The sequence below is a fragment of the Hyaloscypha bicolor genome (assembly GCF_002865645.1).
Source record: "Hyaloscypha bicolor E unplaced genomic scaffold K444scaffold_17, whole genome shotgun sequence".
NCBI classification, from domain to species: Eukaryota; Fungi; Ascomycota; class Leotiomycetes; order Helotiales; family Hyaloscyphaceae; genus Hyaloscypha; species Hyaloscypha bicolor.
In genome coordinates, this window is record NW_020194519.1 from 1,452,142 (window position 1) to 1,479,162 (window position 27,021).

The window sequence follows — 27,021 nt, forward strand, 5'->3', positions numbered from 1 at the left end:
ATGAGTTAGAAGAAAGACCTCCAGTGTTATAAAAACTCGGCTACAATGATGCGGCCGCTAGTGAAGACTAAAAATCACCGTGCACTCCTTTGCCGAGTCATGTAATGCCACCGACGCCACCCACGCCACGCCACCGTGATAATACATATACCGAGGTTGACCCAGCCCCTGAATTTCAACAACCTCAATCCAGTAAACCACTGCAAAACCAAAGCCATACCTGCCCAATTAGTCTTGGGACATGATCCTCTTCCTTGTGATCAACTTGTACCTTGGAAAGCTGGCTTCGAGAGCCTTCTTTTGTATATATTCCTCCTTGGCCATGCGTTGCGCATCCAGGAACTCTCTCCACTCACTATATGCCACATCCCCCTGACCAGCTCGAATCTGCTCTCCAACAATCCGAATGTATAGGGCCCAATCATCCATTTGCGAAGGCGTCAGAGGCAGAATGATATCGTTGATTGGCTTCTGCCCGGTGGCTCTCTCTAGAACGAGCCTACATTGGTAGATATTGTTATTCTGGTCGACGAGTTTGTGGCCGTATTGTTTGACAACATGCCTTGACCTGGTCAACGCGAGACGTTCTGCGGCTTTTGGGGAAGAAACCTACAATCCGTCGTATCGAACACCGATCTTCGGTGCGAATTTGCTTTTCAGAGCATGCCCTCGCAAAATTCTGATCGGACCCCCACGATTCCCTAATATACTGAAGGGCATCTCTTTACTTGTACCTCTTTTGGTGTATTCATACATGTTCAGCGTTGGGCCTTCGACTTCTTCCCCCGTGAGCAATGGCAGCGCGGTAACATTGTACGGCCCTTTTGTTGCCTTCTCATCCGTTCCTCCAACAATGCCATCACGGAACGCGCAGGCTATATTTAACCACCAGCTAGGTTGATCGGTCAATGTTCTGCCTTTGAGTGGTAGAGTGGATGGTATACCTTCCAACTTCGAAGCCGACGTCACCTTGGTGGTGTGAAACGGGCTCATTGCGTGCAACCAACCAAATCTTGTCATTCTTCCAATCCTCCACGTTCAATGTCACATCGCGGAGCGCTCCTTCTCTTATGTCCTTGATTCGAATGTAATCAATCGAGAAGTACCTGCTTGAAGTTAACATTGGATGTACCCGAACTCGGGGAACAATCAAAACCTACTCTTCCTTGAACCTTTGCTGCCACTTATGTTGGAGAGAAGTTGCGCGTGAGAAGATCTCCTGAATGCTCGCTTCTGAGATTGCTATATTCTTGGTCGTTTGGGACAATATAGCGTCAAGAGTCTTGTCGAAATATGTCATTGCTATCAAATCTAGGCCGACTGCAGTACTCTTGGATTGTTCATCGAATAAGAGCGCTTTGAGTATTTCGGACAGGATTTCTAAAGGTGCGCTGGGAAGAGACCCCAGCTGCAAGGCCTCGCGTACAACATCCGTCAATTCTCTAAGTGTCTCAATATTCCAGTCATCGTCGGTGCTTTGAGTTGATCTGTAGGATTCCACCGAGGCTGCAATAGAAGTAGATCTGGTCATTGAGGTTGGTGAAGTTGTGAAAGGTATCGGAGCTGTTTGGGTCAATGTCCCAGGTCGGCGGGGAAATATCGGAAGTACTTACAAAGTCTCGCCCCATAGCTCTTGGGAAGGTCTGCCCATCCATCAAAGCTTGCATCGTGATCATGATCCCCGATACTGGAACAGGGACGAGGTGTGACATTAGGATCGAAGGAATTTGGTGATTCACAAGAGGAAGGGCTTCCGGGTCGGTCTATGTCCAAGAAGCCCAGCTCTGCAGATGGGAAAAGGAACTCTTCATTGTCCCTTGAATACAAGGGCATTGAAGGAGCAGTACCGCTCTCTTCATCGTTTTTTGCAGGCGAATACTTCGTGGGCGAAACATCCCGAGATATCGAATAGGGGGGAGATGTTGTGGTTATGCAGCTGGCAGCCGTCGAATCATTCTCCCCATCGAAGTTGGTACATTGAACGGAGATAGTAGAAGTGGCAATCGGTGAGACAAGAGTTCTGTTGGCATCTGATTTGATGCTCAAGCTGCCGACACCGCCTTCGATACTGGCGAACGGGTCATGAAAGACCGGTGGTGAAAAGGCTGGGAGGTGCTTCTCATATTTGTCATTCGACCCCATTTCGAGGAACGCTGCAGGTTTCAAGGTGGTTGCGCAAGCGTCCGGCTCCGTGTGGGTAAAATGGAAAGTTGTTGAGTTCCGAAGTTTGGCGCTGAGGGCGGATGTGAGTGACTGAGGGAAGGTGCGGCCCCGATGCAGTAGTTTTACCAATCTCAAGGCAGGTGCAGCTTGATTATTCCAAGAAACTGCGAGCAATCAACTTCTTCAAATTTGCTTTGTTTCCAATTCGAGAAAAACACCCTGAAGAGCGATGGAGTAATTGAGTTGACTGTGTCATTTGTGTTTCTAGTATTCCTGCCAAAGCTTCAGGAACTGGCCGGAATCCGTGAAATGGCTTAGAAAGTCATATAGTGTCAATACAATCTCATTCTGTTCTCTCCGTCAGCCATCAAATTCATAATTCACACAATAATTTTGTGGGATTTCGTTCATGTGAAGCCAGTCATCGGACTCCCGGCCATCAAATGCAACTCACACCTGGGAGAATTGGGGGTTAAGTTTGGATGCCCTCCGCTTTTTGGCACTTTTGGTAAGGCTTATGGCCGTAGATATCCAGTTTGATGTTGGATCGAAGGAATCACGTCTGGTACGTAAATGTATGGAGTGCCGATGAAGATTCAACAAACTCTGCCTTTTTAGACATTTAATTTTCTCAATGGTAATTTTTTAGAACATGATTTGGGATGAATGTGCTTACCATTTCAGGCAATATTTAATCCCTGAGTGACAGAGTAACGGACCTTCATCCTACTCTGAAATAAACTGGTATTCCCTCAAGATCCGAACTTCCGGACATGCCTCGTCCTTTCAAGGGACAATTTTCGGTCAACCAGACGTTTTAAATCGATTCGACTCAAAGAAGACAACTATAGATTTACAAGAAGATATACGATTCTAGGTACAGCAGAGCCCAAATGGGCATCTTGAATACCGACTGAGAAACCACCCTGTTTGCAGCCCCTTCCCACGACTCCTATTAAGAATGCTCATTGGCTGTGTAGCTGCCGAGGTTGAAAGGTCAAGCGAAGTGAGGATTAGTAAAGTAAAACCCCATCTCTCGAACACCATCAAGCTTTTTCCTTCCTTTCTATTTTACAGAACCTGAAAACAGTCATTTTATATCACCATGTCTTCTCAAATCAACCTAATTGCCATTATCAGCCCCAAAGCTGGGAAGGTAGAGAGAGTAGGAACCCCGCTACCCATGACCCTCACTTACTCACATTTTCTTAGGTAGTGGAATTACTCAATGGAGTGTCACAATATGTCCATAAAAATGAGCCTGGGACTACAAGATATCAGATCAACGTAGAGACGAACAAAAAGTCTGGTGTTGAAGAAGTAATCATGTTTGAAAGGTCTAGTCCCCCTCCCATTTGCACATTGACGCATGACTGAAAGCTTCCAGCTACAAGGACAAGGCAGCTCTGGGAACTCATGGATCATCAGATGCATTCAAAGCTTTCCAGAAGATACTCAAAGATGAGGCTTTAATTGGAGCCCCGATGCAGTTAAAGTTCGTGAAAGAGGCTGGGGGTTTTGCTAGGTTGTAAGGAGGGCAATGACCTTGTTAGAACAGAGGGAAGCCTACAATGTAACAGAATGAATGTTCTCTTTCCGCTGATCTTCGATCTTAAATGTGTCTCGCCTGCTCGCTTTTCCTTGTCAATTTTGCTTGCGATTTGCGATTTGCGATGAAAACGCGAAGATACTCCACAATGAGCCGCGCTTGTGCTTTCCTTCACATCTTACAGCTCCTTCCTTCCGAAAGCCTCAACCTCACAATTAGCTTTACGTTGACCTAAAGCGAAGTTGGCATGGCTTTCGTCTTGCCCAGCGTTCCTTCTTTGATGTTGGTCAGTCGACAAAACCTCCTTTGCTGTTATTGCTCTCGTCCTCTTACTACTTGCAAGATGCCCTTGCTTTTCACCACCCCAACTGGGGAAGTCTTCGAGTTGACGTCAGAAGAACTGCCTACGGGTCTCAAGCACACGGTGTTCACCGCGGACGAGAATAACGAAACAACTTCTAGGACATCCGTCACTAAATTAGAACTGTCTCTTCTGCCCGAATAGGCTGGCCCCAGTCCTCTCGACGGCTCCGCAGACGCATCTACTGCACCTCCTGCTCAGACATCCACACCTCGGGGACCACATAGACTATGCTGCAGAAGTGCTTCTCCTCTCATCGAGATCCTCACACCAGACGAACTACTCCGGAAGAACAGTCCCGATTCTCCTCCGACTCCCATAAGTCCTGGTAAACCTGGAAGATGCGACGGAAGCAAACCTCGTTCCTTTGTCAAGGCGGCGATGGCATATGACGAATACGGAGAGCTGGTAGAGGAAAGCAAGCTTCGACACCACCCAACACCGAACGAGTTGAGTGTTACACAGCTGCTCAGGGCCATCAAGAAGAAGTTCCATCACCAGGTAAATACTGGACCTTAGGTCTATGGATACATCCCGGCAGATCCTCACGTAGAGTCTTTTATCTTTGTTATAGATACTAACGAACTTGCGCAGCTGAGAGCGAAGATCACCAAGATTGTTGCTCCGCATGGCGATGGCCAAGGACCCATACTGCTGGTAGATGAACTTCTAACACGTCGACTCACCTGGTGTTTTGATTTCAGGCCCGCTTCTCCAAATGTAGTTGCCGATGGAGCGACGCCCGAGGAGAATGCTCTTGCAATCTCCCGCGGCCCTTCTCGAGTTCTTGAGATCGGCTGCAGTGATGGAACATGGTGCTTTAGCTTCAAAAGGGAGCAACCCACGTGGACTGTTGAGGGTGTGGATGATACCGGTCAGTAAGTGCTCCGTATCCGAGAGACATTCCCAAAACACACTTAGGGTTGGCAATTCCTGGCTCACGCTTCTCTTAGTTGGTCCTGTATTGATAGAGACCTGGTTGTGCGGTACGTTGAATCCAACGATTACCTCGCTCTTTGACTAACCCGCTATTTAGGGACTTTATGGTCCCTGAAAGCTTGGTCAATTCAGGAAGTTACTTTAATCGAATCGACACAACCCAGGAGAACCCAGAGTTTGTAATGCGCAATATCAACTCCCTTCTTGCCCACCTGAAGCCCATGCACCACAGTCTTTATGATTTCATCCGGGCAAGAGAGATATTCGATAGGGTTGAAAGCTACAAGGCTTTTCTTGAGGACATCCGGTTGTAAGCAGGAAAGAATATCCATATAATCTTCCCAAGCTGACCTTTTCATTGGAATTCTCAAGCCTGATGGCATTGTCGAATTCATCGAGATTGATCCAAGGCCTCGCCTCGATCCTGTTGGATACAATCGGGTGGCAGTTGACAAGAGAGCGAAGCGAGAGAGCGGTCCACAAACAGACTGTAGGTGCTGGGTAGAACCTCCTTCCAATGCTTGGGAGTCCCATGGAATTCTCCCGAGACAATGTCCGAGTTTTCCCAGAACACTTTGTATCAGACAATTGCTAACTCCACCACTCGCTAGGGACAGACAACATTCGAGATCGTTTCAAGGATCCTTTTGATGCAGAATTGGCAACCAACGTTCCAGGATGGTCTGGAAGAGTCGAAGAACGCAAGAAAGCAATTCTACGTCCGCTTGATGGTGTTGCTGCGGCGAACTTGAAGTCATGGCTTCAGGGAGCTGGGTAAGTTCCTCTCATATTCTCTGGTAGTCTGACAACGCTGAACAGATACTCGGCAGCTTTACTGAGGTCACAGAAATAGTGATCCGCATTCCGGTGGGGGGTAATACCAGGTCAGGACAACATCTCAAAGTGTTTCTTCTGTACCAGATCAGTCTTGAAAACGAGGTTCCAAAGGTATGCCACCCAGCTATCCCGCTGCATATCCAGAAATTGACGATGGATCAGCTTCTCAAAGAACTCCCCAAAGTTGAGATGGTTGAGCTCGAGTCTGGTTCCTATTACCTGAATCTTCACATCGTGACCGGCCGCAAACCAGCGTACCCACGGCCAGGAGATTTGCTCGGTGACGGCACCCGCCAGGATATGACAGCTTCTAAGTACGATGCTATGGCTCGGAATGATGCTGAATTATCTTGGAAGAGGTACTGCCTCATCACTGACTTGGTGTTCCCCTGGCAGCACGTTTGGTATGCTAACGTTGGTGAAGATTTGATATTGAGGGCAAGTTATCGAGTATGATGAAGAACCTGACGACCCTCCCCGGCGCTCCAGAATCTGGTACTGTCACTCGGGGATCGGTAGATGATGGACTGTTCCCTCTCCTGACTCGCAAATCCGATGTAAGTGAGCTGGAAGGCCTCAATCGACGGGATATTGCTAACAACACTCGCATGCAGAGAGAAAGCCCGTTTAACGCTCCGCCCTTTGTGACATTACAGGAAATGGAAGACCATAAGAAGGACTCTGGAATCAGAGATGGAAAGGAATTCCAACCCTCTCGAACTGGATAAACTATGTTAGATTACACTTCTATTTCTTTTCGAGCTGTCCGTATTGCGGACATAATTTTCTTCAGACCTGGTGAGCGCTGCTGGATGATTGCGTTTCTTTCTCTTTGATACCCTATTCTCCACTCTTTGTACCACTACCTCTTTCCTAGGATAAGTACTGCTCCTCTCTACGAAATAAAATCAAGATTGGCACCTTGCACCCGAATCCTGACATGTTCTTCGATTTTGGTAAATATGGTACAGAGCAGCGGCAGAATCATAAGGTAGTTATCTCGCGTGATGATGGTGCGCTGCTTTGTAGACCAATACCCAACAACACTCATCTTTTTAATCAATAAATCAATCAATCTTACTCCGTCCCCTCCCGTCTGCCAAATCTCTCCCGGAGAGAAAACCATCAGATTCGATCCAATCTAGCCGATCTGACTCCGTCATTCCTTCCAGTCGTCCATGATCCTTCCATCTTAATTCATTGAAACGTCTCATAAGATCAACCACCCATCCATACCCGATCAAATCCAACCCAAGCCAATCCAACGCCGGTCCACGTACGTAGTGGGATGCAATTCAAGTAAGTAACTGACCGAGGAACAATGAGAACAGGTGAGAAGTGGAATTGGTTTATGCGGCTGCGACAGCAGGCTTCCCTTCCCATGCCCAGACCGTGGAGAGGAAGTGCGCCATGTTGACGCGCTTGCTGCGCATCTCGATCATCCAGGGGTGTTCGAGCATGCGCCAGGGGGAGGCGCGGCGGGCAGGCTCTTTTTCGAGACTGTGGTGTATCAGTACATATTCATATAAACAAGAGAGTTTTGGAGGGAACATACCAGCACTCGATAAAGTACTTGAAGTTGTCGCTCCACTTAATACCTGCTTCTGGCTCATCTTTCAGTTTTGGGATTGGTTGTCGGACGATGTAGGTTAAAAGGTCTATTAGACCGGCTCGGGGTTGCATTTCTGTTCCGTCGGCTGGGAAGGGGAAGCGGTGCTGTGCTACTTCTAGGAGCGTAACGCCTGTGGACCACACGTCAGAGGTGATGGTGTAGGATTGTCCGGTAATACGCTCAGGAGCCATGTAGTATGATGTCCCGATGAACGTATTTGCATCTCCCTTGGTTCCGAACTCGCCGCTCACGCCGAAATCACACAGCTTGACTTGCCCATCGCGACAGAGGAGGATGTTGCTGGGTTTGATGTCACGGTGGATGATCTTCTTGCTGTGGAGGTAGGTGAGGCCGTTTAGTACCCCTTCGGCGATCTTTCCTAGCACCTTTTCACCCGTTCGTCCACCGAGCTTCTTCACTTCGCGGTATATGCTGTCGAGGGAACCGCCTTCGCAGAATTCCATAGCAATGGAGATGGTGGCTGTTGCGGGGTCCTCGAAGGCGCCATAGTATCGACAGATATGCTCGCTGGTGCAGTACTTGTTGAACTTGGTTTCTCGGAGAATCTGCTTTTTAATGGCGGGGTCGGGGTTGGTAGTGATTATCTAGAAGGGGTCAGTGATGGGTGGAGTGAAGTGTGGGGGTGATACCTACTTTGAGCGCGAATATCGTCTTCCCCCCTTTCAATATGCACTTTGTTACTGCACCTCCAGCACCCTCTCCTAGGCTGCTTATTTCTTGGATCCGCTTCTCCATACTTGCAATTCCCCATCCGTCGTCATCCAATTCTTCCACATCCAGAGTTCTGCCTCTTTCTAGGGCCAGTTTGTCAAAGCCTTGTTCCAGTCCATTCATGCTACCATCTCGCTCCATTCCCACACCACCTTCACTTCGTTCAGAGTATAATGATCCAACAGCAGAGGACGGGTCTGGGGTTCCTTGTTGTGGTGGCTGCCGTAATCCTTGCTGTTGAGAAGCAAATGATAGTGCCGAGTATTGCGATCCAGCAGATGTAGGTCCACTTGCTCGTCCATCCAAAGGCCCAAAACTTCCCGACCTCGAATGTGCTGCACTGCTCTCACTTCCTCCGCTCGCCGACTGACCCGCCGCAGGTTGTGCACTTGGACGCCCATTTAATAAAGCTTGTGATTGTTGCTCGTACGGGGTCTGACTGCTGCCCATCGGCGTGGCTACTTGCAATCTGGGCAGAGATGGCCTTGATGCCATCGCCCCAGGCATTTGTAGCGTGAGCCCTGCTGGTGTGGGGCCGCCATTGACAGGCTTGGCGCTTGGTGAAGGTGGAATGGCGAGTCCTAATCTGGGTGTTCTGGCACCACCGCTCTGGCGGCTGCCAGGAATCGGAGGGCGTAACAACGGCGCTGGGGAAGACATCGCGGGTTGAGGACTCGGATCTGTGTTGTTCGAAGTCTTCAAGATATCAGCATTCTCCCAACTCCTATTCTGAACGCCACACGGGTAAAATCAGAAATAGACGTGAGATTTTCATACATGTTGAGCCGCAGCGGCAGGGTCTAGACCTGTTGGTAGAGCCCTATTGTCCGCCTCCTGCACACCGTACCCGGTGCTCACTTGCGAGGAGTTCTGATCTTGCATCGGCGCTGCCGTCTACCAGTGCAGCAGACCGTTGGAGGGGGCCTAAACGAGCTCTATGGTGTAGTGGCAAAGACGAGAACTGTCTGTCGACGCCTCCAGGAAAGGGATTTCTTTGCGGACTCGAAAGGCTGTGTTGTGTACGCAGAAGCTCGAAGCCTGTGCCACCGGATTTGCAACGTCGGAGAGGAGTGTTTCAAGCTTTTCGTCATTCGTCCCCAGACCGGCAGTAGAGAAGGGTTGTCGGCGCTTGCTTGGGAGAGCGGACTCCTTATTGGCCCCCAAAGTGTTGGAGAGGAATGACCATGAAGAAGACAGTCAGCTCGCGCGTTGTGAAGGAAGCAAATAATCTTGGTCGTTGGACACTCGGATGAATGATGGCAGCGTTGCAGCACACCAAGCAGGGCTGCTTGCTGCAAGGGAAGAATTTGGGGTCGATGAAGAGCCAGTGAGAGGGGCAATCACTAGCAGTCACCCTGGCGGAAGGCGTCAGAGGTCTGCCGCTTGGGGCCACAAGCTTGCCGACGTTGAATTCGTACAGCTGCGGGCAGCTGAAGCGCGGACCGAATGGACTGTGGACTGGAGGCCCTGAGAGTGGAGGTGGGTGTGTTGGTGTTGGGATCTCCTGGGCAGGAGAACGAACGGTGACAAGTATCGGCTACTATTCGGGGCAGAGCAGGGCGTCGGTCTTGGCTTCAGCCAGAGCGAGAGCGAGGCAAGAAGATGCCGGATCCTGCAGTCATCAGTTGTTAACACTGCAGCCGTGTTCTTTCCGGCCGATCAGGCATGAAACTGCTGTGATCCTCTTCGGACTTGATGAGGGCTGCAGCAAGCTGTGCCTTAAGTATGCTGACGAGGTTAGCTGCATGGTCAGCCTGACTCGAGAGAAGACGAGAGGCTGAAGCGTTGTATTGCACCATGTAAGACTGCAATGCTTGCCCTTTGCATTAGGATGATAACCCTACTACCATTCTTGCATTCGCCTATGACTATTCATCAAGAGCAGTGATACCCGTAATACACTTCGTGCACTAAGAAGTCTCTACTCCAGACGATCGAGATTGCTCCCGTCAGGCCGTGCTCTCTTAGGGGATTCGAGATTGGGCACAAGTCCAGCTACCAATCCTTCTTGTCGCACAGTCAACTCACTGCAATGCAGGGCCAAGGTCACAGAACCAGCGGTCAGATAGGATTAATTTCTTGGAGGCGGAAGAGTGCAGGACACGGCCAGCCACGCTTTGCCATGCAATGCGGAGGGAGCGGCTATTGACAAGGTCCAATCCCCGGCAGTCGCTGGCCCTGCTCGCCTGCAGCAGCAATCACTCACTCACTGCTGTGCCTCTTTCTCCAGATCAGCAGCGCTAACTGGAGGATTTCGAAATGTTTCAGACAGGGTTGACACTGTGTGGTGTCGCGGAAGCCTCCCGTGGGGACAAATTTAAGCGCGCGGGTGTTTATCACAATCGAGGGCCAGAAAAAATGTGAGCAAAAGCCTCTGATTGTACGCACATATAATCATGGCACCACCAAATGCCCATGCAAGATCTGTAACGATCAGACGCATACCTGAGGAAGCGTCTGATTCAGCTCCTCAATCAGATCATGCCTCCGAGTCTGGGTCCTCCCACAACTCTTCCGATTCCGATTCTCTCGATAGCAACGCCTCCCGGAAAAGAAGGAAAACCTCCCCAATTGAAGACAATGCGCCACCAATCCACATAACAACCGCGCCCTCACGAGTAAAGCCGAGGATCCAGAGTGATGTTGTCCATGGAAAGACCAACAATGGCGCAGTGCTTGCTCCTACAGACCCCCACGCTTCTTTCGCATCGTTGGATGTTAAGCCATGGCTCGTACAATCCTTGGATGCTATGGCGATTAAGAGGCCAACTGGAATTCAAAAGGGATGCATACCTGAAATATTGAAGGGGAGAGATTGTATAGGAGGAAGTAGGACAGGTTCGGGAAAGACTGTTGCTTTTGCGGTTCCCATTTTGCAGAAATGGGCTGAAGATCCGTTTGGGATCTTTGCTCTAGTTCTGACCCCTACAAGGTAATCTTGTGGCACTGTGATGAAATACAAATTGTGCTAATATATGTTTTAGAGAACTTGCACTGCAGATATACGAGCAATTCAAGGCTATTTCGTCTCCTCAGCAGCTGAAGGCAGTCCTGATTACTGGAGGATCCGATATGCGTCCACAAGCAACGGCTCTTGCCCAACGACCTCATGTTGTGATTGCGACGCCGGGCCGATTGGCAGATCATATACGCACCTCTGGGGAGGACACGATATGTGCTCTGCGGAGAGTTCGAATGGTGGTCCTTGACGAAGCGGATCGATTGTTAGCAAGTGGAAGTGTTGGAAGCATGCTGCCAGACGTTGAAGAATGTCTATCAGTTCTTCCTCCGCCAGCAAAACGACAAACTCTCCTCTTTACGGCTACCATCACACCCGAAGTACGAGCTTTGAAGGAGATTCCTAGAACACCAGGAAAGCCGCCAGTCTTCATTTGCGAAGTCGATACTCAGGTATTGGCAATTCCAGCTTCTCTCAAGCAGATGCATCTCCAACTTCCAGTCACACATCGAGAACATTACCTCCACATGTTCCTCCTCACCGATGTTAACCTCCCAAAATCTGTCATCATCTTCTGTAACCGCACCGCCACAGCAGACTACCTAACGCATCTCCTCCGTCTTCTTGAACATCGAGTCACAGCATTGCACTCCAAGCTCCCACAACGCCAAAGAATTGATAATCTCGGCCGCTTCCGTGCTTCAGCTGCAAGAATTCTCGTTGCTACGGATGTAGCCGCTCGAGGTCTCGATATTCCTGAAGTTGGACTAGTAGTCAATTACGATATTCCCCGGGATCCAGATGATTACATCCATCGCGTGGGACGAACGGCCAGAGCTGGGAGAAAAGGTAAAGCTGTGACCTTTGTTGGACAAAGAGACGTGCAATTGGTGCAAGCTATCGAGGCCCGAGTGGGTAGACAAATGGAAGAATGGAAAGAAGAAGGTGTGAACTTAACCACGAGGGTTACGAAAGAGGCATTGAAGCTCGTGGGAGAGAAGAAGCGTGAGGCGCTGCTCGAGATAGAAGAGGGTCGAGAAGTCGGAGGCAAGCGAAAAAGGGGCATGCAAAAGCTGCGAGCGAATTAGACACAAACCCTTCAGCATGCAGCAGTTCTGCTCCACCAATCATGTCATGCCCCTCGCCTAATTCTTGTTTGCCCGAGTACACTGTCAGAGACATAGATACCCAATAAATGTTTCAAAATAATACGATTCCTCGCTGCAGATTCCGAGAAAGGATATTGACCCGCGGACCCACGTCCCCAGCTGGGACCGTTGTCCGCGAGGATTGTGGTGCGGGGAAACCCTGCTCTGGTTGCTCTAGTTGCCCAAGTGGGAAACTGATGCAACCGACCACCAACCTCGGTTCACAACATCTATTGAAATGTGAGGACCAGGTATGAAATCGGATGCACTGCGGACCCCCGCAGGATTACGAATGGTGATTCTAGCTTTGGTTGTACATTTAGCCCTTATCATAGCCTGTTTTCTCTTCAAAGTTCCCGATCTTTCCTCTCTGTCATTTTCGCTTTTCCTTCTGTTCTCAAGTACCAAGTCACAATGTCGAGGCTTCCAAATAACCAGTCTTCCTCCTACCGCAAGCAGAAAGCTACTGCCGCAGACCTCTCAGTTCTCGAAAAACTGGACACGATCCCAGCACTCCTCTCGGTTTGTAAGACTCTGTTGTCTCACTCGCAAAAAAATGGACCTAGCTCATCGATTGTGCAGTGGGCAACGCAGCCGTAGCTCTCTTCTCCGGCTTCTACAAATCGAAGGGCAGCATACCGAAGAGCTATTACCGACATGTGTATCTCACGGCAGTTCGAACATTGATGAGGAGGACGAGTGTGCGGCAGCAACAGTATGTCTCCTGGATTTTCAACTCGAAGGGAAGTTGAATTGATGCATGAAATAGTTTCCTACTACCGCCAACAGATGAAGCGTATGCAGCAGCATGCAAAGCTCGAGACGTGAAGCCCCAGAGTGAGATACTCGAAGATGGAACACGGGCACATTGGATCGGGGATCCTAAGGCCGAGAAGCTGGTTATGAATTTCCACGGTACTTTACATACATCACCTCCTCAGAGTAGGCCAGAATATTAACTGCAATGGGAGCCAGGTGGCGGATACTGCGTCCCCTCCTCGCCCGAAATGGTCGAATTCATGTTCCAAGTCGTCGACGTCCTGCAACGAGCCGGCAAAAACGCAGCCTGTCTTTTCCTCTCCTACGGTTTTGCTCCCCCCCCCTCCTTTCTCTCTACCCCTTCAAACTAAACTACCCATCCCAGACCTTGCGCCCGCCGCCCCGTACCCCCGACAGCTCCAACAAGCTGCCATGCTCCTAAACCACGTCCTCAACAACCTCAAAATCTCGCCGAACAATATACTCCTAACAGGTGACTCGGCGGGCGCAAACCTCGCCCTCTCCCTCCTCAGCCACATCTCGCACCCCCACCCCTCAACCACTCTCCCCATCCCACGCATCACCCTCTCTTCCCCCCTCCGCGGCGCCGTCTTAATCTCACCTTGGATCTCGTTTGATCTGAGCGCAGACAGCTTTAAACGAAATGCATGGAAAGATTGCATCACCGTTGAGGCCGGGAAGCAGTGGAGCAGTGCGTTCATGGCGTGCCCATGGCCGCACACAGAGGCGAGCGATTTCTACAACCAGGCGTACACCGCGCCGGATGAATGGTGGAAGGGACTGCAGGTGCAGGAGATGTTGGTTACGGCGGGTGAGGAAGAGGCGCTTGTTGATGGGATTAAAGAATTTGTGGAGAAGTTGAAGACAGGATTTGGCGGAGATAATGTCGAGTTTCTGTGCGTAGAGGGTGAGTATCATGATCAGCCTAGTCTCGATCTGCAGCTTGGGTTTAAGGAGAGGGATGAGGGGTTGCAGGCGAGGGAGATTAAGAGGTGGATTTCGAGTAAGCTTTGAATTGTTGAAATACAAATGCTACTTAGTCTTGGAAACAATACTCTCTCTGACAGGAGAGGGAAGGCTTTCTAGATTGTCTTAGGTCTCGGCAGAAAGTGCAGGCAATCTATAATTGTAATTTGAGCGGGACTACTTGAAATGTTTGTCTTTCGCTTAGGGCATCCAAAATTTCAAATAGGTGCTCTTGAGATAACTACAAGTCTCAAATAAATTTTAGACACCCAACTCAAGCTGTCTTTGAAGTCTCGCCGCTTCCTAAAAGCACCCTTCTTCCCAAATTTCTATCAGATAAAGATTCGACATACAAGCCGTCCTATTGGAATTTGTGTTCGGCCCTTTCTCTGACAAGAGGAGCTCATGTCTATGTAGGGAAACAAAGCAATCTTGACCCTTCTCTCTATCCTTTACCCCAAGCCCTCTCTATTTTATCCATCTAAGAGAAGTAGTCATGTCGACTGCCGACTCACACTCCTCCTACGGATGCCCATCCGAGTCTGCATCTCAAAGCTTTCTCCACGTCTTTCCTTCCCATCCCACCGCCCACTCCTCCCCTCACCTCTCCAGCTCTCCCTCCTCTTCATCCCATCCGAGCCCCCTAAACCTGGCCCCTCCCCCCTTTCCGCCATTCCCTCATCGCTATCCCCTTCCTCGCCACCACGACCAACAAGCATCCCCTCGCTCCCACTACTCTGCACCGCCGTCTCCTCCGCACTCCTTTGTCCTCCCTCAGCCACATCCTCAAGGCTCTCCCCAAAATTCCCACCCACACTAATCATCGTAAACGGACTCGCAGTCGGTGCATCCAACACCCGCAACTCCTCATCACTAAACCATTTCGGCAGCAGAAACGTCCTGACTGGCACCAACAGCAAAATGAAGATCGGAAACCCGACAGCGGCGATGGTCTGCGTGATGGCGAACGTGGCGCCGAAGCCGACGAGTTGGATGGCGACGAAGACCCAGATGGCGAGGCGGCGAGGGATGCGTTTTAGGGGCTCCGAGGCGGGCGTGAGGGATTTGTCTTTGAGGAGGAAGAGGATTTTCAGCGTGATGCCGTTTCCTTCGAGGGCTTGGACGCCCATTACGAAGAAGAGGCCGGCTAGGACGCCTTGAGGGATGAGATGGAGGACGATGAGGAGAGGGCCAGTCATCGTGCCCAGGGTTAAGAGGCCTTGTGCGAGGTTTGAGAATCGCTGTTCAACAACGTGAGAGGTGATGGTTGTAACATGTCCCTTGTTGGCCCCTTCTTCGTTGGGGTCTGCAACGACCTTCGTGACGCAGAGGGAGGCGGTGTGGAATGGTGCTTGCGGGATGAGGCCGTTGGGGGCGGGGATCCCGAGGAGGCCTGCCACGCCCGTCGTGAGGCCAAGGAGGAAGATGTCCCAGTGAAACCCAGCCGGTTTGCGCAGCGGGAATTCGGTGCCTTGGGCAATGAGTGAGGAGACGTTGTGGTCGAAGTAGAAGAGGATGGTGAGGAGGATGGCAAACGGGATGGCGATGAAGACGTCGCCTATGCTGACATCCCAGAAGTGGATGAGCCATCCTCGGTCCGTGGTTGGGAAGAAGGCTTTGCTGGTGGGCAGAGTGTTTAGGGATACTTCACGCATCTTCCCAATGTGCACAAAGCCGGTGAAGAAGATGACTGTGAGAGGGGTGCCGTAGTCTGTGAGGAAGACGCGGATGTAGTGTTGGAATAAGGGGCTTGTGCCAATGAGACCGCAGAGGTAGCCGATGAATAGCACGAGGAGTGCGACTGTGATGGAGAGGTAGAAAGCTTCGTCTGAGCCTTGACGGGTTAGGACCTGGATGCCTTTTTGCAGGTAGATGAAAGCAACGTAGAAGCCGAAGATATCGCAGGAGAAACGGGTTACGTATTTCAAGGCGTTGCAGGCGTTTGTAAAGGCAAGAAACCAGTGCATTACAAGGGACCACCTGAGTTCAGTCAGTTGAGGTTCGGCTTCTTGGAGGATGAGACTTGCAGCCCGATCAAAGCCATGAAAGCAAAATAATTCGTGCCCGTGGGGGCCATGATATCGTAGACCGTACTGTACTATCATTAGCAGCCTCTTGATATAAAAATCTTGAAGACTCACTAGTTGAAAACGGTAATAGGGCCAGTGACACCAACAATAACCAATGGCTGTGCAGCAAAAACTGCAAATACCACCGAACCAAGAACAGAAGCAAGCAGAACTTCATTGACACCGTAACTCATATTTGTCTTCGTGAACCTATCTTGATTAGTCCCTTCTTCTTCCCCTCTTTAGCGAACTTACATGTCCAACGAGAAAGCCAACGCAGGCAGAATACTATTCAAATCAGCATCGTGATCATATTGAAGATCATTTGACTTGGAGAGGGAATGAGATGTGTGATGAACATACTTGGCAAAATACATATAAACCGTAGCAGGCACAACCCGATAATCCCAAGCATCCACCCAATCACTCCAATAAAACGGCAGCCTCCTCCTCACATCATTAATCATGCCTCTAAAAAGTCTGATCTTCCACCATTTCGGCACATGTTTACTCCTTGCACTAGCATTCGTATTCGTCTGTCTCAGCTCATTCTGAGGAGCCTGGTTCTGGGATGGAGTGTGGGAGGGGAGCAAGTTGAGGCGGTGGCGCCATGATTTCCGCGTTCCTGAGGAGTGGGGGTCGCCAGGGGCGTGTTGGAGAGAAGTGGGGAGGGTGTAGGTGTTTGGAGAGGATTGGGAAGCCATGGTGGGGGAGGCGTTGAGGATCAGAGATTCTCGAGATAACCAGGTATCAATTGAGACATCGGGATGTCAAATATGCCACAGAACTACGGACGAAGGGCTTGATGAGAGATTTATGTCGTTGTGAGCTGGGCCAAGAGGCTATCGGAACTCTTAGCTTTTGGTGGGGTAGTACCAAGTGAAAAATGACGTTGGGGCGAGGTTTGAAGTGGGTCTGGGAGAAGTGCCTAATCAACAATGTGTCAAACAATTTAATTAATTATAATTATCGGCCGGTAATCAAATTAAATTAAGTCAGAAACCTAATAATTAAAGTATAATTAATTGTTTAGTCACGTGAGCTTGCAAAAGCAGCAAAGAGTTAGGAGACGGTGTCATAAGGCTTAAGATAATACTTAAATTAAACAGGGTTCTATAACTTTCAGCTTAAGTATATAAGAGAAGAGCTTAAAAAAGTCTTAAAAGAAGAGTGAACCGAGATCGAAGTCTTGTAAGCACGACTTTCAAGTTTGTCAGGCACGTGCTCAATGCTCATGATTCAATTATACGGCAACACTTGTGGGGTATCTATGAAATGGTGCACGCTAAATGCAAATGCTAAGCCACCATCACCGCATCCATCGTTACACTCATTCGGTGCCAAGGATCATTCTTCTTTCAGCGTCCGCTTCAACCCATTTACTGATTCTCTCGCCCACATCGCCAACTAGGCTCTCATACTGTGGACCTGGGAAGAAGAGTCCGCAATGTGCACCGACCTCGTCGACCCCCTCCATATATACTCTGATCCAGCACTTGTCTCTCTTGCCGCCATGTTCGGGTGGAAGCATGCAGAACTTCTTGTCTCTCTTCGGCTTCCCAGATTGTACTGACGATGCAACCGACGCTTGTCGCTCCTTTGGTGGTTCAGGATTGATGGTCGCCTGCCGCTTCTCCTCTTCCTTTTCTTCTTTCAGTCTTTGCTTCTCCTCTGCTTTCAGTTGCTTCTCTCGCCCCTGTTGGGCCTTCCTCTCGCGTTTCTCAATCAACTTCTTGCGGTCTTTGATGGCACTTTCTCGGTCTTTCACTGCTTGTTGGTATGCTCTCATGATACGCTTTTGCTCTTTTTCGGCGATCTTCCGAGAGTCCTTATCAGTGTAGACAGTGAGATCGATTGCCTCGGGCTCGGTTGGAACAGGTGGAATTCGGGGTAAAGCTGGTTCGGAGGGAGTAGACTTGAGTTTATTCATCGGCTCTTCCGACGCTTCGGTGGTACTTGCCATGGTCAAGGATTCCGGTTCATCGTCCTCTTCGATCGGAATCGAGTCAATATGCCTCATTTCAGGCGGTTCCTGAATATCGTTTTGCACACCCGAGTTATCTCCGAGCCCCTGCATTTGTGCTTCAACCGGTGAGGCATTTGGACCATCTTCAAGTGGTTGCGGGGTAATGGCACCATCGCTGTGCTCTTCGACCGAAATCTTCGGTGTAGATGCAGGAGAGCGACTACTTGAACGGGTGGTACTTTGCGGTGTGAGACTCATATCCTGCATCTCCACTTCAATAGGCTTCAGGTCTCCACCTGAATCCATCATCTGACCAGGCGGAACTTTTAGGGGCTTTGGTGGTTTTGGTCTTCCAGTGCTTGCCGTATAGTAGTTGACAAATCGAATTCGTCTAATTGGAGGTTGATAGCCGGGTTGATTTCTCTGGGCGAGATCATTCACATCCTCAAGCCCACGAAGCTTCTCATATCGACTCTTGAGCCCAGGATAGTCTGCTAAGCACCCTCCAAATTCTAAGTGGGACATGAAATATTGCTTTGTTGCAGTGGTAAGTCCATCCGAATGCTTATTGATGAAATGTAGTACGTTAGACCACCCCTTTCGTTCTGCTAACCGCACATCGTTTGGGAAAGGTGGATTAAAATATGGATCATCGGGTGGACTGGCTAAGGGGGATGTAATGCTTTGGATAAGGCTTGGTTGTAATGATACCTCCGAATCTGCTACGGAGGGAGCATAGCTGGGCGAAGAAACCGAGGCCTGGCTGTTCATTGATGGAGTGTTCGTTCCACTAGTTGAGGACTGGCTGGTTTTTCCAGGAGGCTCTGGAGCCGGACGAAAGAGGCTCCCAATACCACTCACCACCACACCTGGATGCATACCCAAGAACGGTGTATCAAAACTGATGGTTCCCAGTATTCGATGACGAAATGGTTTGCCAGTGGCTGGAGTTAGAGGCCTTTGAAGAGCAACTTCCGCTGACAATATTCCTCCCATGCTATGTCCCAGGAGAATAACTTCGGTATAGTGGTTCTCATTTGGTTCGAGCCTAGTAGTCAATAAGCTAGATATGTTCGAAGGACTGAGTAGGGCTTACCATGTGCTAAAATCATCCCTGGCGAAATCGATTGCTTTCCTTGACTTGTATCTTGGGTATATTTTAGTATGGACCACATGAGTGTCTGCGAGGGTGATCGTGAGGAGATTGTGGACGTGTGCTGGGAAGCTCTGGAAGCTGGTTTCATTCCCCAGGAACCCATGGATATAAATCAGCAGCAGAGTTCGCCGGCCATCTCTGCCTGACTCTGATGGTACCAAGGAATGCGTCGAGGAAGATCTTGGATCGTGAGAGCGCCATTGCTCGGATATCAACTGGCTCCTTCTCTGATCGTCTGCGGAGTAGGGCGGGGGAGCAGGCGCGGACGCTGTTCGAGGTGGCAGAGGAGGTGGAGCATTTTGCCGTGACTTCTCCGCAAGTTGAGAAGGAGTGGCGAAGCCTGAGAGGCCTGGCTCGTCTCGTCTTGATTTTTCCGCAAGCTGGGCAGACGTAGCCATTCCTTCCAGTGTGGGAGGAGACGAGACTCCCAAACGGTCCTTGCGAGCCTTCTCGTCTAGTTGCGCTTGAGTTGCCATTGCGTGCTGACTTTATCGATGGAGTTGCTATCGGAGAGGAGTCGGCATGTTTCCTTTTTGCTGCTTTGTTCCGTTCTGTTTCATGGATCTGGTTGAAGTCTTGTTCCATGGCGGGCAGCCCCGCAATCAGTGGCTTCCAGGGTGCCTCTCGCATGGCATCATCCCGCAGATCACGTGGGCGACTCCTGATTTATGCAGAACATTTCATATGTAAACAAATGGATAACAATTTTCCCCTTTGGTTAAACAAAATGTCAGACACCAGATCAACGATACACGCAATTCCCTCCCACCCTTCCAGGCCAACAGCTGCGTTCTCGTGTTGCATCGGGCCTATGGAGGCGTCATGAAATATTGAAAGAGGCCCGATACGATACGGCAGGGTGGCTCCGATGAAGACAAGCTTCGACTGCTTCTGGTCCCTGGACGGTGGGACCGCCTGCCCGAGCCAAACCCAAGCCAAACCTTCTGCGACTGCGAGTACGAGTAGATTATCAGCGCTCTGGCAGTCGAGTGTTGGTCGTCCGGACAGGACAGGACAGGACAGGACCGGACAGGCAGGTCAAGGATGCGCAGGGCGAGGGCAGCTGCCAGCAGGGCTCCAGTTGTTACTCGTTCCTTCCCGTAATGATGCAGGCTCCTCGGCCTCCTTTATCCTCAGCCTATCAGTCGCCGAGCAAGCCGACACTGGGCCTCGTGCACATCTCGTCCGAATCTCGTCCCCTGGCAAAACGGCTGTTATTATTATGGTAATCTGCAAACGTCGGCCATGATAGGCCAATCAGGAAAGTCTCAGGAAAGTCTCCATTTCCCAGCCTCGCTGATTCGCTGGCCCCGCCCCGCCCAGGGCAGGCCCCCCCCTCCTTAGCGAAATTGACTTCGAGCAGCAATCTATCTTTGCTTGCTGGCAGTGACATTATTCCGGAGTCCTCGCGGCTCTTCTCCTCTCGTCGCTCTCCCAACCTCACTCGCCCCCTCCCGAACGACGGCAATGAGTTGACGGAGGAATCTTCAATCGCGTCACGTCGCGCACTCAATCCTGCAACAGCGCGCGCCATGGGCGACACCATCGCTGGGCCATCACTCCTTCTGGCCAAGCAAGACCTCGCTCACCGAGAGCACCCACATCAACACAATCATAATCACAATCGTTTGCACAGAAGAGAGGCGCCGGCAGTGTTTACGGAGGTTGTGGCGACAATCTCGGTGGTACAACAAGTAGATGTGGATATTAATGGAAACACCTATTCGACGGAGACACTTACGACGGTGTCTTCCCCTTCGATAACGAACGAAAATGCAGCAACGACACCAACGGAAAGCCCAGCAGTCGGCACACCGGCGGCAACTGCTGGAGGGGGGTCCGGAGGATCGCACGCATCACAGTCACTACTTTCAGATCAAGGCATAACTTCAACAACGATACCCACGCATTTTCCCACGCTGGTTCTCAGCACTAATTCAACATCTTGTAAGTCAACGTGTCAATCGAGAAACGAGAGGAGACTGACCGAGTCCACAGTAATTTCTTCAACCACTAATAGCTCACGCTTCACCAACTCCACCATCGCCTCGAGGACTTCGCTCACCTGCATAACATCCACCACTTCAACCGATGATTTCTGGGAGAGCTCCACCTCGACCCTCTATGCACCAAGCTATACCGCAAAGAGCTCCGTTACCACTGGGGGAAATGTTGGAGGGACTGGCGTTGCTGGAGGCGGTGTGTCGACAAGCACCCCAGCTTCTGGAAATGGAGCCTCGAATTCTTCTACGGCATCTCCACCGGTCATTGCAGGTGGTGTTGTGGGTAGTGTTGCCGGGGTTGCCATTCTTATTTTTATTATAATGGCCTTCCTCCGGTGGAAGAAGAGGCATCAGTCAATGTTGTTGTTGGGCGATGGGGATGCAGGAACCGCAGCAGAAACGACTCGGGATGGACCATCTTCGCAACCACCAGGCGGAATGATTGAGCGGCGATCATTGGCTCTCGGTGTTCCTGCTGTGCTGGCCAGTATGACTGGCTATAAGAGATCGTCCCAGAAGACGGAGACCGATCGAACAATTTCATCGACGGCGGGGAGTGAACGTGGATTCTACCGTGTGTCTGGGAGAAAGCTACCGTCAGTTCTGCAAAGTGGTGGTGACGGGTATGGAGGCGGAATTGGTACAAATACCTTGAGTGGATCATCTTTCTACCGAGATTCGCAAGGATTCTACGGAGGTGCTGGAAGCCCTACAAGCCCCTCGCACCCCCCTGGTGCTATGTCCTTTACTCGAGATAGCGGCGTACCTGTTATGCGGCCTTCCCCAGCTCGAACGCCAGTGACAGAACAAAGCCCATTCTCAGAATTTCCAGCGCCTCTCGACCCACCGCCACGTCGACCAACTGATGACCTCGGCCGGTCCCATCCCTCACAAGATGGGTCTCAGAGGTCCCGATTCACTGAAGAGGTCTGAAATAAGCCTTTTCGTCTCAAAAAAATGTCTGTGCCTCGGTGCCAGGGATTTCCGTATGGATGACGAAACTCTGAATTCCCTGTAGATATTGTCTTTTGAGCGTCGTGCAGTGGCCATTTGCCTTGGCTCCTTGCCTGGATATCTTTGTGTTTTGCATTTGATTGGCGTTTGTTCGTGAGCTACGAATCTGGTATCGCTCTGCGTGGGAAGATCTGATCTCCTCTGTTACAATGACGATGGAGCCGTCGTTGCGTTACGTGGAAGAGTTGTTCGACGGAGGCTAGGGCCGATAGAATAGCGGTCTGACCTCGCTGTGTCTAGACCTGGTGTCACCTTTTGTATAATGTATTCTGGACTTTAGATCAGATCGATAGGGAGAAAATGAGATCATGAGACGGAGATTTTGACATGACTCTGCTCATTGAGTGACAGTGACAGTGACAGTGACAGTGACCTTGCATTATTGTCTGTATTAAGCTGACGAGTCCCCACCACCCGTCTGAAGTAGAGCATGCGGTGGTCGGTTCGGCCAGACGCAAAACACTCCTCGCGGATACCGACAGTGGGTTGGGTGTAATATGATACAGCAGCTCAAGTTGGGCCAGTGCGGGCGCCTCGGAGCTCGAATGGGGTGTTGAGTACGATCAACGGTCGAGGAGGGCTTGGTTGACGGTTTCATGGGTGTCTGAGATGGGCACAGGCTCTGCCATTGGCAGCGCGCACACAATGGACCACGAACTCTTGCAAGGAGTTATTGGCTCGACCAGCCCTGGAAAGAGGAACAGGTCTGCAGGATCACAGAGAACGAGGCAAGAATTTTCCAGACGGCTTTGGCTTCATTATTTCAGGCACGCCAACGTGGAAGGGGCCTCGTCCCATGAAGTTGTAGATACGTGGGTGTGAAACAGCTGGGTGGGCCGGATCAATTGCGCTCCCAGCTTGCACCATGCCACCAACCTTAATCTGACTTCTGCAGACGCTCCATTGGGAAGACCGCCCTGTCACAGAAGTGCCTCCTTTCGACGCGGGGATTTTCTGCTTCGAACCCTGCAGAGGTCGAGGTTTTGACGATTGAGGCGCAGCACCCTGCACATTTTGAGGGCTCAGGGCTCGAAGTCTCCTCCGTACGAACTTACCAAGCGATGAGAGATTTGCTCGAATTGCGCCCTTGCTCTGTAAGCAGTGTGGATTTTGAGCCCAACCCCGACGCGGATAGCCGATTACGATGTGTTGCACCAAGAACGATCGCCGGCCGTTGTGAAGTGCGAACGTTCGAGACTGCGCAGAGGAAACCACACCAGCACACTTCACTTCTTTTGTCAGGGTCCACGGACACAGTTCATAGTCATCACGCTCGGCACTTCACCAGTTTGGGCTCTTATCTTCACACTTCCACTCCTCCACCACCGATCAACACCAACACTGCAGCGAATCATCCTCCCGCCACATCCAGCAGCCCCCGCGATAAAGGACCCTGCACATCACAACAATTGGCTGCCGAAATTATTCTTGGCGCGACGGCGGAGGTTCAGCTAAACTCCGCAACTGATTCCACGTCAGTACTGGGACAGGCAAAGGCTTACGCGAAAACGAACAGGACAAGTACGTGCGAATAGCACAGCACAACCAGCCCATAGTGCGCAAAGACGGTGCAACTTTCGACCTGCCAGAGTTAGGGCGGACGTCTCGTCCTGAGAATCTCTACGACTCTTTTGCAACTAATGCTGTCCCAGTCGCAACCGCCAATGATGGATCACAACGGCTTCCAGATGCCTCAGATGGCGGCACCGCCGCTGATGAACCCCCCACCGCAGATCTTTGGGGCTTATTCCGCGGATGGACTGCCAAACATGAACATGCAAGACCTATCACAACCACTTTTCGGGGATGGATCTCTGATGGATGAGAGTATCGAGGCCAAGAGGAGGCGGATAGCGAGGGTAGGAAGGATTTGTGCGAGCACAGTGCGAGACATGCTGACGACATTGCAGGCTTGTGATATGTGTAGGAAGAAGAAGATAAAATGCGATGGGAAGATGCCGGCTTGTACCCATTGCATCAATTACAAGACAGAATGCGTTTTCACACAGGTCGAGAAGAAGAGGAATCCACCGAAGGGGTATGCGGGCCCGAATTCCCGTCTTGAAGTCGTCGCTGACATTACACCAGTGCGAAATATATCGAGGGCCTCGAGAATAGACTAGGAAGGATGGAAAGCTTGCTCAGACTTTCTGGTATACATTTCTGTGGTTCCGAGCTCGTAAGGCCGAGGCTAATATCACCCAGGACTGCTGACCGAGGACGATAATGGTCGGACGGATTTGGGGACTTTGGAGAAACGACTTGCAGAGAAGAGAGAGTCGCAGAGACAGTCTGAAGCACCAGGATCACAACCAACCTCGCCCTCGCATAGCACGCCGAATGAAGGAAGCGGTTCCACACCGCGGAGCACTTTGGCATCGCCTGAGCCGAACAGCAAGAATGGAGATAAACGAAAGAGCACTCTTTCAGAAAAGTCGGAAGAAGAGGTCGAGGCCCTTTCAGACATGATGTGTTCTCTGGTCACAAATAATTGTGGTGAAACTCGATATATTGGTGCGGGGTTCTGGCATGAGGTATTTTGAAGGCATTGCTGACATACTTTAGGATCTTCATCCGGATTCTCCATTTTCTCGCCCAAGGGTATCCAATGGGTGAACGAAAAAACTGGCGACTCCTCTTTCCAGGAAATGATCTCGTCGGCTTCGGTGGATGAGAATAAATGGATGTACTGGAAACCAGAGGTGTTCTCTGATCTGTTTCGACGACCAATATTTCAGCAACTTCCCCCAAAGGCGGAGTGCGTGTCCTTGCTCAAGGATTTCTTTGAAAATTTCAACTGCATGTTCCCGCTCTTCCATCAGCCAACATTCATGCATCTGGTCGATCGACAATATTCTCGAGATCCATATGAAGGTTCTGGATGGTGGGCCAGCTTGAATGTCACTCTCGCAATAGCTCACCGACTACGAGTTATGAGTAACCTTGTTCCGAAAGATGAGGATGAAAAGGCATGGGGTTATTTGAAAAACGCGATAGGGGTATTCACCGAGCTCACGTTGCGTAATACCGACCTGTTGAGCGTACAGGCACTCCTTGGGATGGCAATGTTCTTGCAAGGCACTCCGAACCCGCAACCATCTTTCTTCTTAGTTGCGGCAGCTCTTCGATCATCCCACAGCATTGGACTGCACAAGAAAGGTTCCGGCTTTAATCTCAATCCTGTAGAGATAGAACAGCGGAAACGAGTCTTCTGGATTGCTTATATGCTGGACAAGGATATTTGCTTGCGCTCTGGACGACCTCCGGCGCAGGACGACGATGATATGAATGTGGAACTTCCAAGCGCAGACCCGGAGGATAACATCGGCAACATTCCTCTTGCTGATGGAAAAGGAAAGGTCAACTTGTTCCGTCTGATGTGCGAATTTGCAACAATTGAAAGCAAGGTTTACAAGCAGTTGTATTCAACGAAAGCTTCGAAGCAGTCTGATGGAGAGCTTCTCAATACCATCGGAGAGCTTGATCATCTTTTGGAGGAGTGGAAAGACAGCATCCCAGTTGACTTCCGTCCGGAACACGAGATCAAAGCATCACATACGCCGCTTATACTCCATATCGTGGTTCTTCATTTTAGTTACTACAACTGTTTGACAACAATCCACCGAATGTCCGTTCACCACGGTTACTGGACCAGTCGGTTGTCGAATTATGCTATCCAGGGGTTGAATGCCAGACCGCTGAATCCACGCGTCTTCTCGTCAGCAGCCCTCTGCGTGTCAGCTGCACGAGCCTCTATTCATCTGATTAAATATGTACCACAAGGAGATTTCCAATGTGTTTGGTAAGTGGAAATAATATCTTGCAATGCGCTACGACTAACAAGCTTAGGCTCATCCTCTATTTCCCCGTCTCAGCTCTTGTAACATTATTCGGAAATATTCTACAGAACCCTCAGGACCCTAGAGCTAGATCAGATGTCCGCCTGATGAACCTTGTCGTCAGCTTCTTATCAATGCTCGTTACAGAGGAAGAAAATGGAGGCGTGAAGCGAATGCTGGGTGTCTGCTCTGAATTCGAGAGAATCGCCAAGGTTGTCCTCGATAAAGCAGACAAGGACTCGTCGTCAAGACGAAAGCGGAAGAACAACGAAGAGCAGGCAGGAAAAGCAAAGGGTCCTCCCGGTACCTCCGGCCCACCACCGCATACTCCTATGCAGCAGAATGCTCAAACGCCCTCTATGGCCAGCGTCTTTTCGCCGGGTCTGAACAACCCAATGAACCCACAGAGCTCCTACAGCACACCTATGCCGAACGGATCGCCCGGCGCGCAAAACTGGACCACAGATTTCGCCAACGGGAGTGAATACATGACACCCAATAACGGCGGAGGCATGACCCCCTTCGCCGATATCCAAGGCTACACAAATGGCAACGATATCGGCTCGCCCCTCAACATCAACAGCTTCCAACAGCCTTTCGTGCCCCAGGACTTGTGGCAGATGCCGATGACATTAGAATGGGACTGGGCAGACATGACGGGTGGCCAATACCCCTCGTTCGAGAACGGCGTCATGGGCGATCCGACGCTGCAGAATAGCAATAATCAGCATCTGCAGCACCAGCAGCAGATGCGGTAGCGGCTACAATTGAGCTCCTTCGGGGAACGGAACCCGGGCTGTACGCTGAGTGAGCATTGTCGGTGTTCTTGGGCATGTTTGGAGTTCACGATATTTCACGCTATTTATTTATAACAAAATTTTTGCCTTATATTTTGAAATTTTTTTGAAATTTGAGTTTTGAGGTTTCG

At 50.5% G+C, this 27,021-nt stretch overlaps 11 protein-coding genes across 11 annotated transcripts; 6 read left to right on the forward strand and 5 right to left on the reverse strand.

The window, feature by feature from the left end:
• Window positions 1-18: 18 nt before the first annotated feature.
• On the reverse strand, window positions 19-1,565 carry K444DRAFT_608610 (uncharacterized protein). The gene is made up of 4 exons (XM_024879419.1): window positions 1,161-1,565; window positions 945-1,106; window positions 614-892; window positions 19-562 (listed from the first exon to the last, which is right to left on the reverse strand). Exons 1-4 carry the CDS (start codon window positions 1,529-1,531, stop codon window positions 229-231), a joined length of 1,146 nt encoding a protein of 381 aa, XP_024741835.1. The 5' UTR covers window positions 1,532-1,565; the 3' UTR covers window positions 19-228.
• Window positions 1,527-2,377, reverse strand: K444DRAFT_209276 (uncharacterized protein). Its single transcript, XM_024871071.1, has one exon. It carries the CDS (start codon window positions 2,140-2,142, stop codon window positions 1,573-1,575), a length of 570 nt encoding a protein of 189 aa, XP_024741836.1. The 5' UTR covers window positions 2,143-2,377; the 3' UTR covers window positions 1,527-1,572.
• An 859-nt stretch (window positions 2,378-3,236) lies between these two features.
• Window positions 3,237-3,772, forward strand: K444DRAFT_554343 (uncharacterized protein). The gene is made up of 3 exons (XM_024876647.1): window positions 3,237-3,328; window positions 3,376-3,500; window positions 3,551-3,772. The coding sequence occupies exons 1-3, from the start codon at window positions 3,269-3,271 to the stop codon at window positions 3,693-3,695; spliced, it is 330 nt and encodes a 109-aa protein (XP_024741837.1). The 5' UTR covers window positions 3,237-3,268; the 3' UTR covers window positions 3,696-3,772.
• Window positions 3,773-4,257: 485 nt separating this feature from the next.
• On the forward strand, window positions 4,258-5,292 carry K444DRAFT_209387 (uncharacterized protein). The gene is made up of 4 exons (XM_024871072.1): window positions 4,258-4,574; window positions 4,668-4,947; window positions 5,027-5,059; window positions 5,110-5,292. The coding sequence occupies exons 1-4, from the start codon at window positions 4,455-4,457 to the stop codon at window positions 5,193-5,195; spliced, it is 519 nt and encodes a 172-aa protein (XP_024741838.1). The 5' UTR covers window positions 4,258-4,454; the 3' UTR covers window positions 5,196-5,292.
• A 1,906-nt stretch (window positions 5,293-7,198) lies between these two features.
• On the reverse strand, window positions 7,199-8,853 carry K444DRAFT_519971 (BcMKK1, mitogen-activated protein kinase; the record flags this gene model as incomplete). Its single annotated transcript, XM_024874005.1, has 3 exons — window positions 7,199-7,349; window positions 7,405-8,066; window positions 8,116-8,853. The coding sequence occupies 3 exons, from the start codon at window positions 8,851-8,853 to the stop codon at window positions 7,199-7,201; spliced, it is 1,551 nt and encodes a 516-aa protein (XP_024741839.1).
• Window positions 8,854-10,406: 1,553 nt separating this feature from the next.
• On the forward strand, window positions 10,407-12,344 carry K444DRAFT_582503 (DEAD-domain-containing protein). Its single transcript, XM_024877799.1, has 2 exons — window positions 10,407-11,125; window positions 11,178-12,344. Exons 1-2 carry the CDS (start codon window positions 10,590-10,592, stop codon window positions 12,238-12,240), a joined length of 1,599 nt encoding a protein of 532 aa, XP_024741840.1. The 5' UTR covers window positions 10,407-10,589; the 3' UTR covers window positions 12,241-12,344.
• Window positions 12,345-12,780: 436 nt separating this feature from the next.
• Window positions 12,781-14,317, forward strand: K444DRAFT_209440 (alpha/beta-hydrolase). The gene is made up of 5 exons (XM_024871073.1): window positions 12,781-12,822; window positions 12,883-13,015; window positions 13,070-13,215; window positions 13,276-13,386; window positions 13,445-14,317. Exons 2-5 carry the CDS (start codon window positions 12,987-12,989, stop codon window positions 14,092-14,094), a joined length of 936 nt encoding a protein of 311 aa, XP_024741841.1. The 5' UTR covers window positions 12,781-12,822; window positions 12,883-12,986; the 3' UTR covers window positions 14,095-14,317.
• Window positions 14,318-14,540: 223 nt separating this feature from the next.
• K444DRAFT_640661 (uncharacterized protein) lies at window positions 14,541-16,819 on the reverse strand (the record flags this gene model as incomplete). Its single annotated transcript, XM_024884517.1, has 4 exons — window positions 14,541-16,026; window positions 16,074-16,144; window positions 16,199-16,325; window positions 16,479-16,819. 4 exons carry the CDS (start codon window positions 16,817-16,819, stop codon window positions 14,541-14,543), a joined length of 2,025 nt encoding a protein of 674 aa, XP_024741842.1.
• Window positions 16,820-17,445: 626 nt separating this feature from the next.
• On the reverse strand, window positions 17,446-19,635 carry K444DRAFT_519680 (uncharacterized protein; the record flags this gene model as incomplete). The annotated part of the gene is made up of 3 exons (XM_024873978.1): window positions 17,446-18,363; window positions 18,406-19,129; window positions 19,178-19,635. 3 exons carry the CDS (start codon window positions 19,633-19,635, stop codon window positions 17,446-17,448), a joined length of 2,100 nt encoding a protein of 699 aa, XP_024741843.1.
• A 470-nt stretch (window positions 19,636-20,105) lies between these two features.
• Window positions 20,106-22,173, forward strand: K444DRAFT_625566 (uncharacterized protein; the record flags this gene model as incomplete). The annotated part of the gene is made up of 3 exons (XM_024882542.1): window positions 20,106-20,462; window positions 20,641-21,184; window positions 21,236-22,173. The coding sequence occupies 3 exons, from the start codon at window positions 20,106-20,108 to the stop codon at window positions 22,171-22,173; spliced, it is 1,839 nt and encodes a 612-aa protein (XP_024741844.1).
• A 1,748-nt stretch (window positions 22,174-23,921) lies between these two features.
• On the forward strand, window positions 23,922-26,851 carry K444DRAFT_519548 (uncharacterized protein; the record flags this gene model as incomplete). The annotated part of the gene is made up of 6 exons (XM_024873964.1): window positions 23,922-24,113; window positions 24,165-24,292; window positions 24,343-24,407; window positions 24,460-24,768; window positions 24,820-26,056; window positions 26,104-26,851. The coding sequence occupies 6 exons, from the start codon at window positions 23,922-23,924 to the stop codon at window positions 26,849-26,851; spliced, it is 2,679 nt and encodes an 892-aa protein (XP_024741845.1).
• Between the last annotated feature and the right edge of the window lie 170 nt (window positions 26,852-27,021).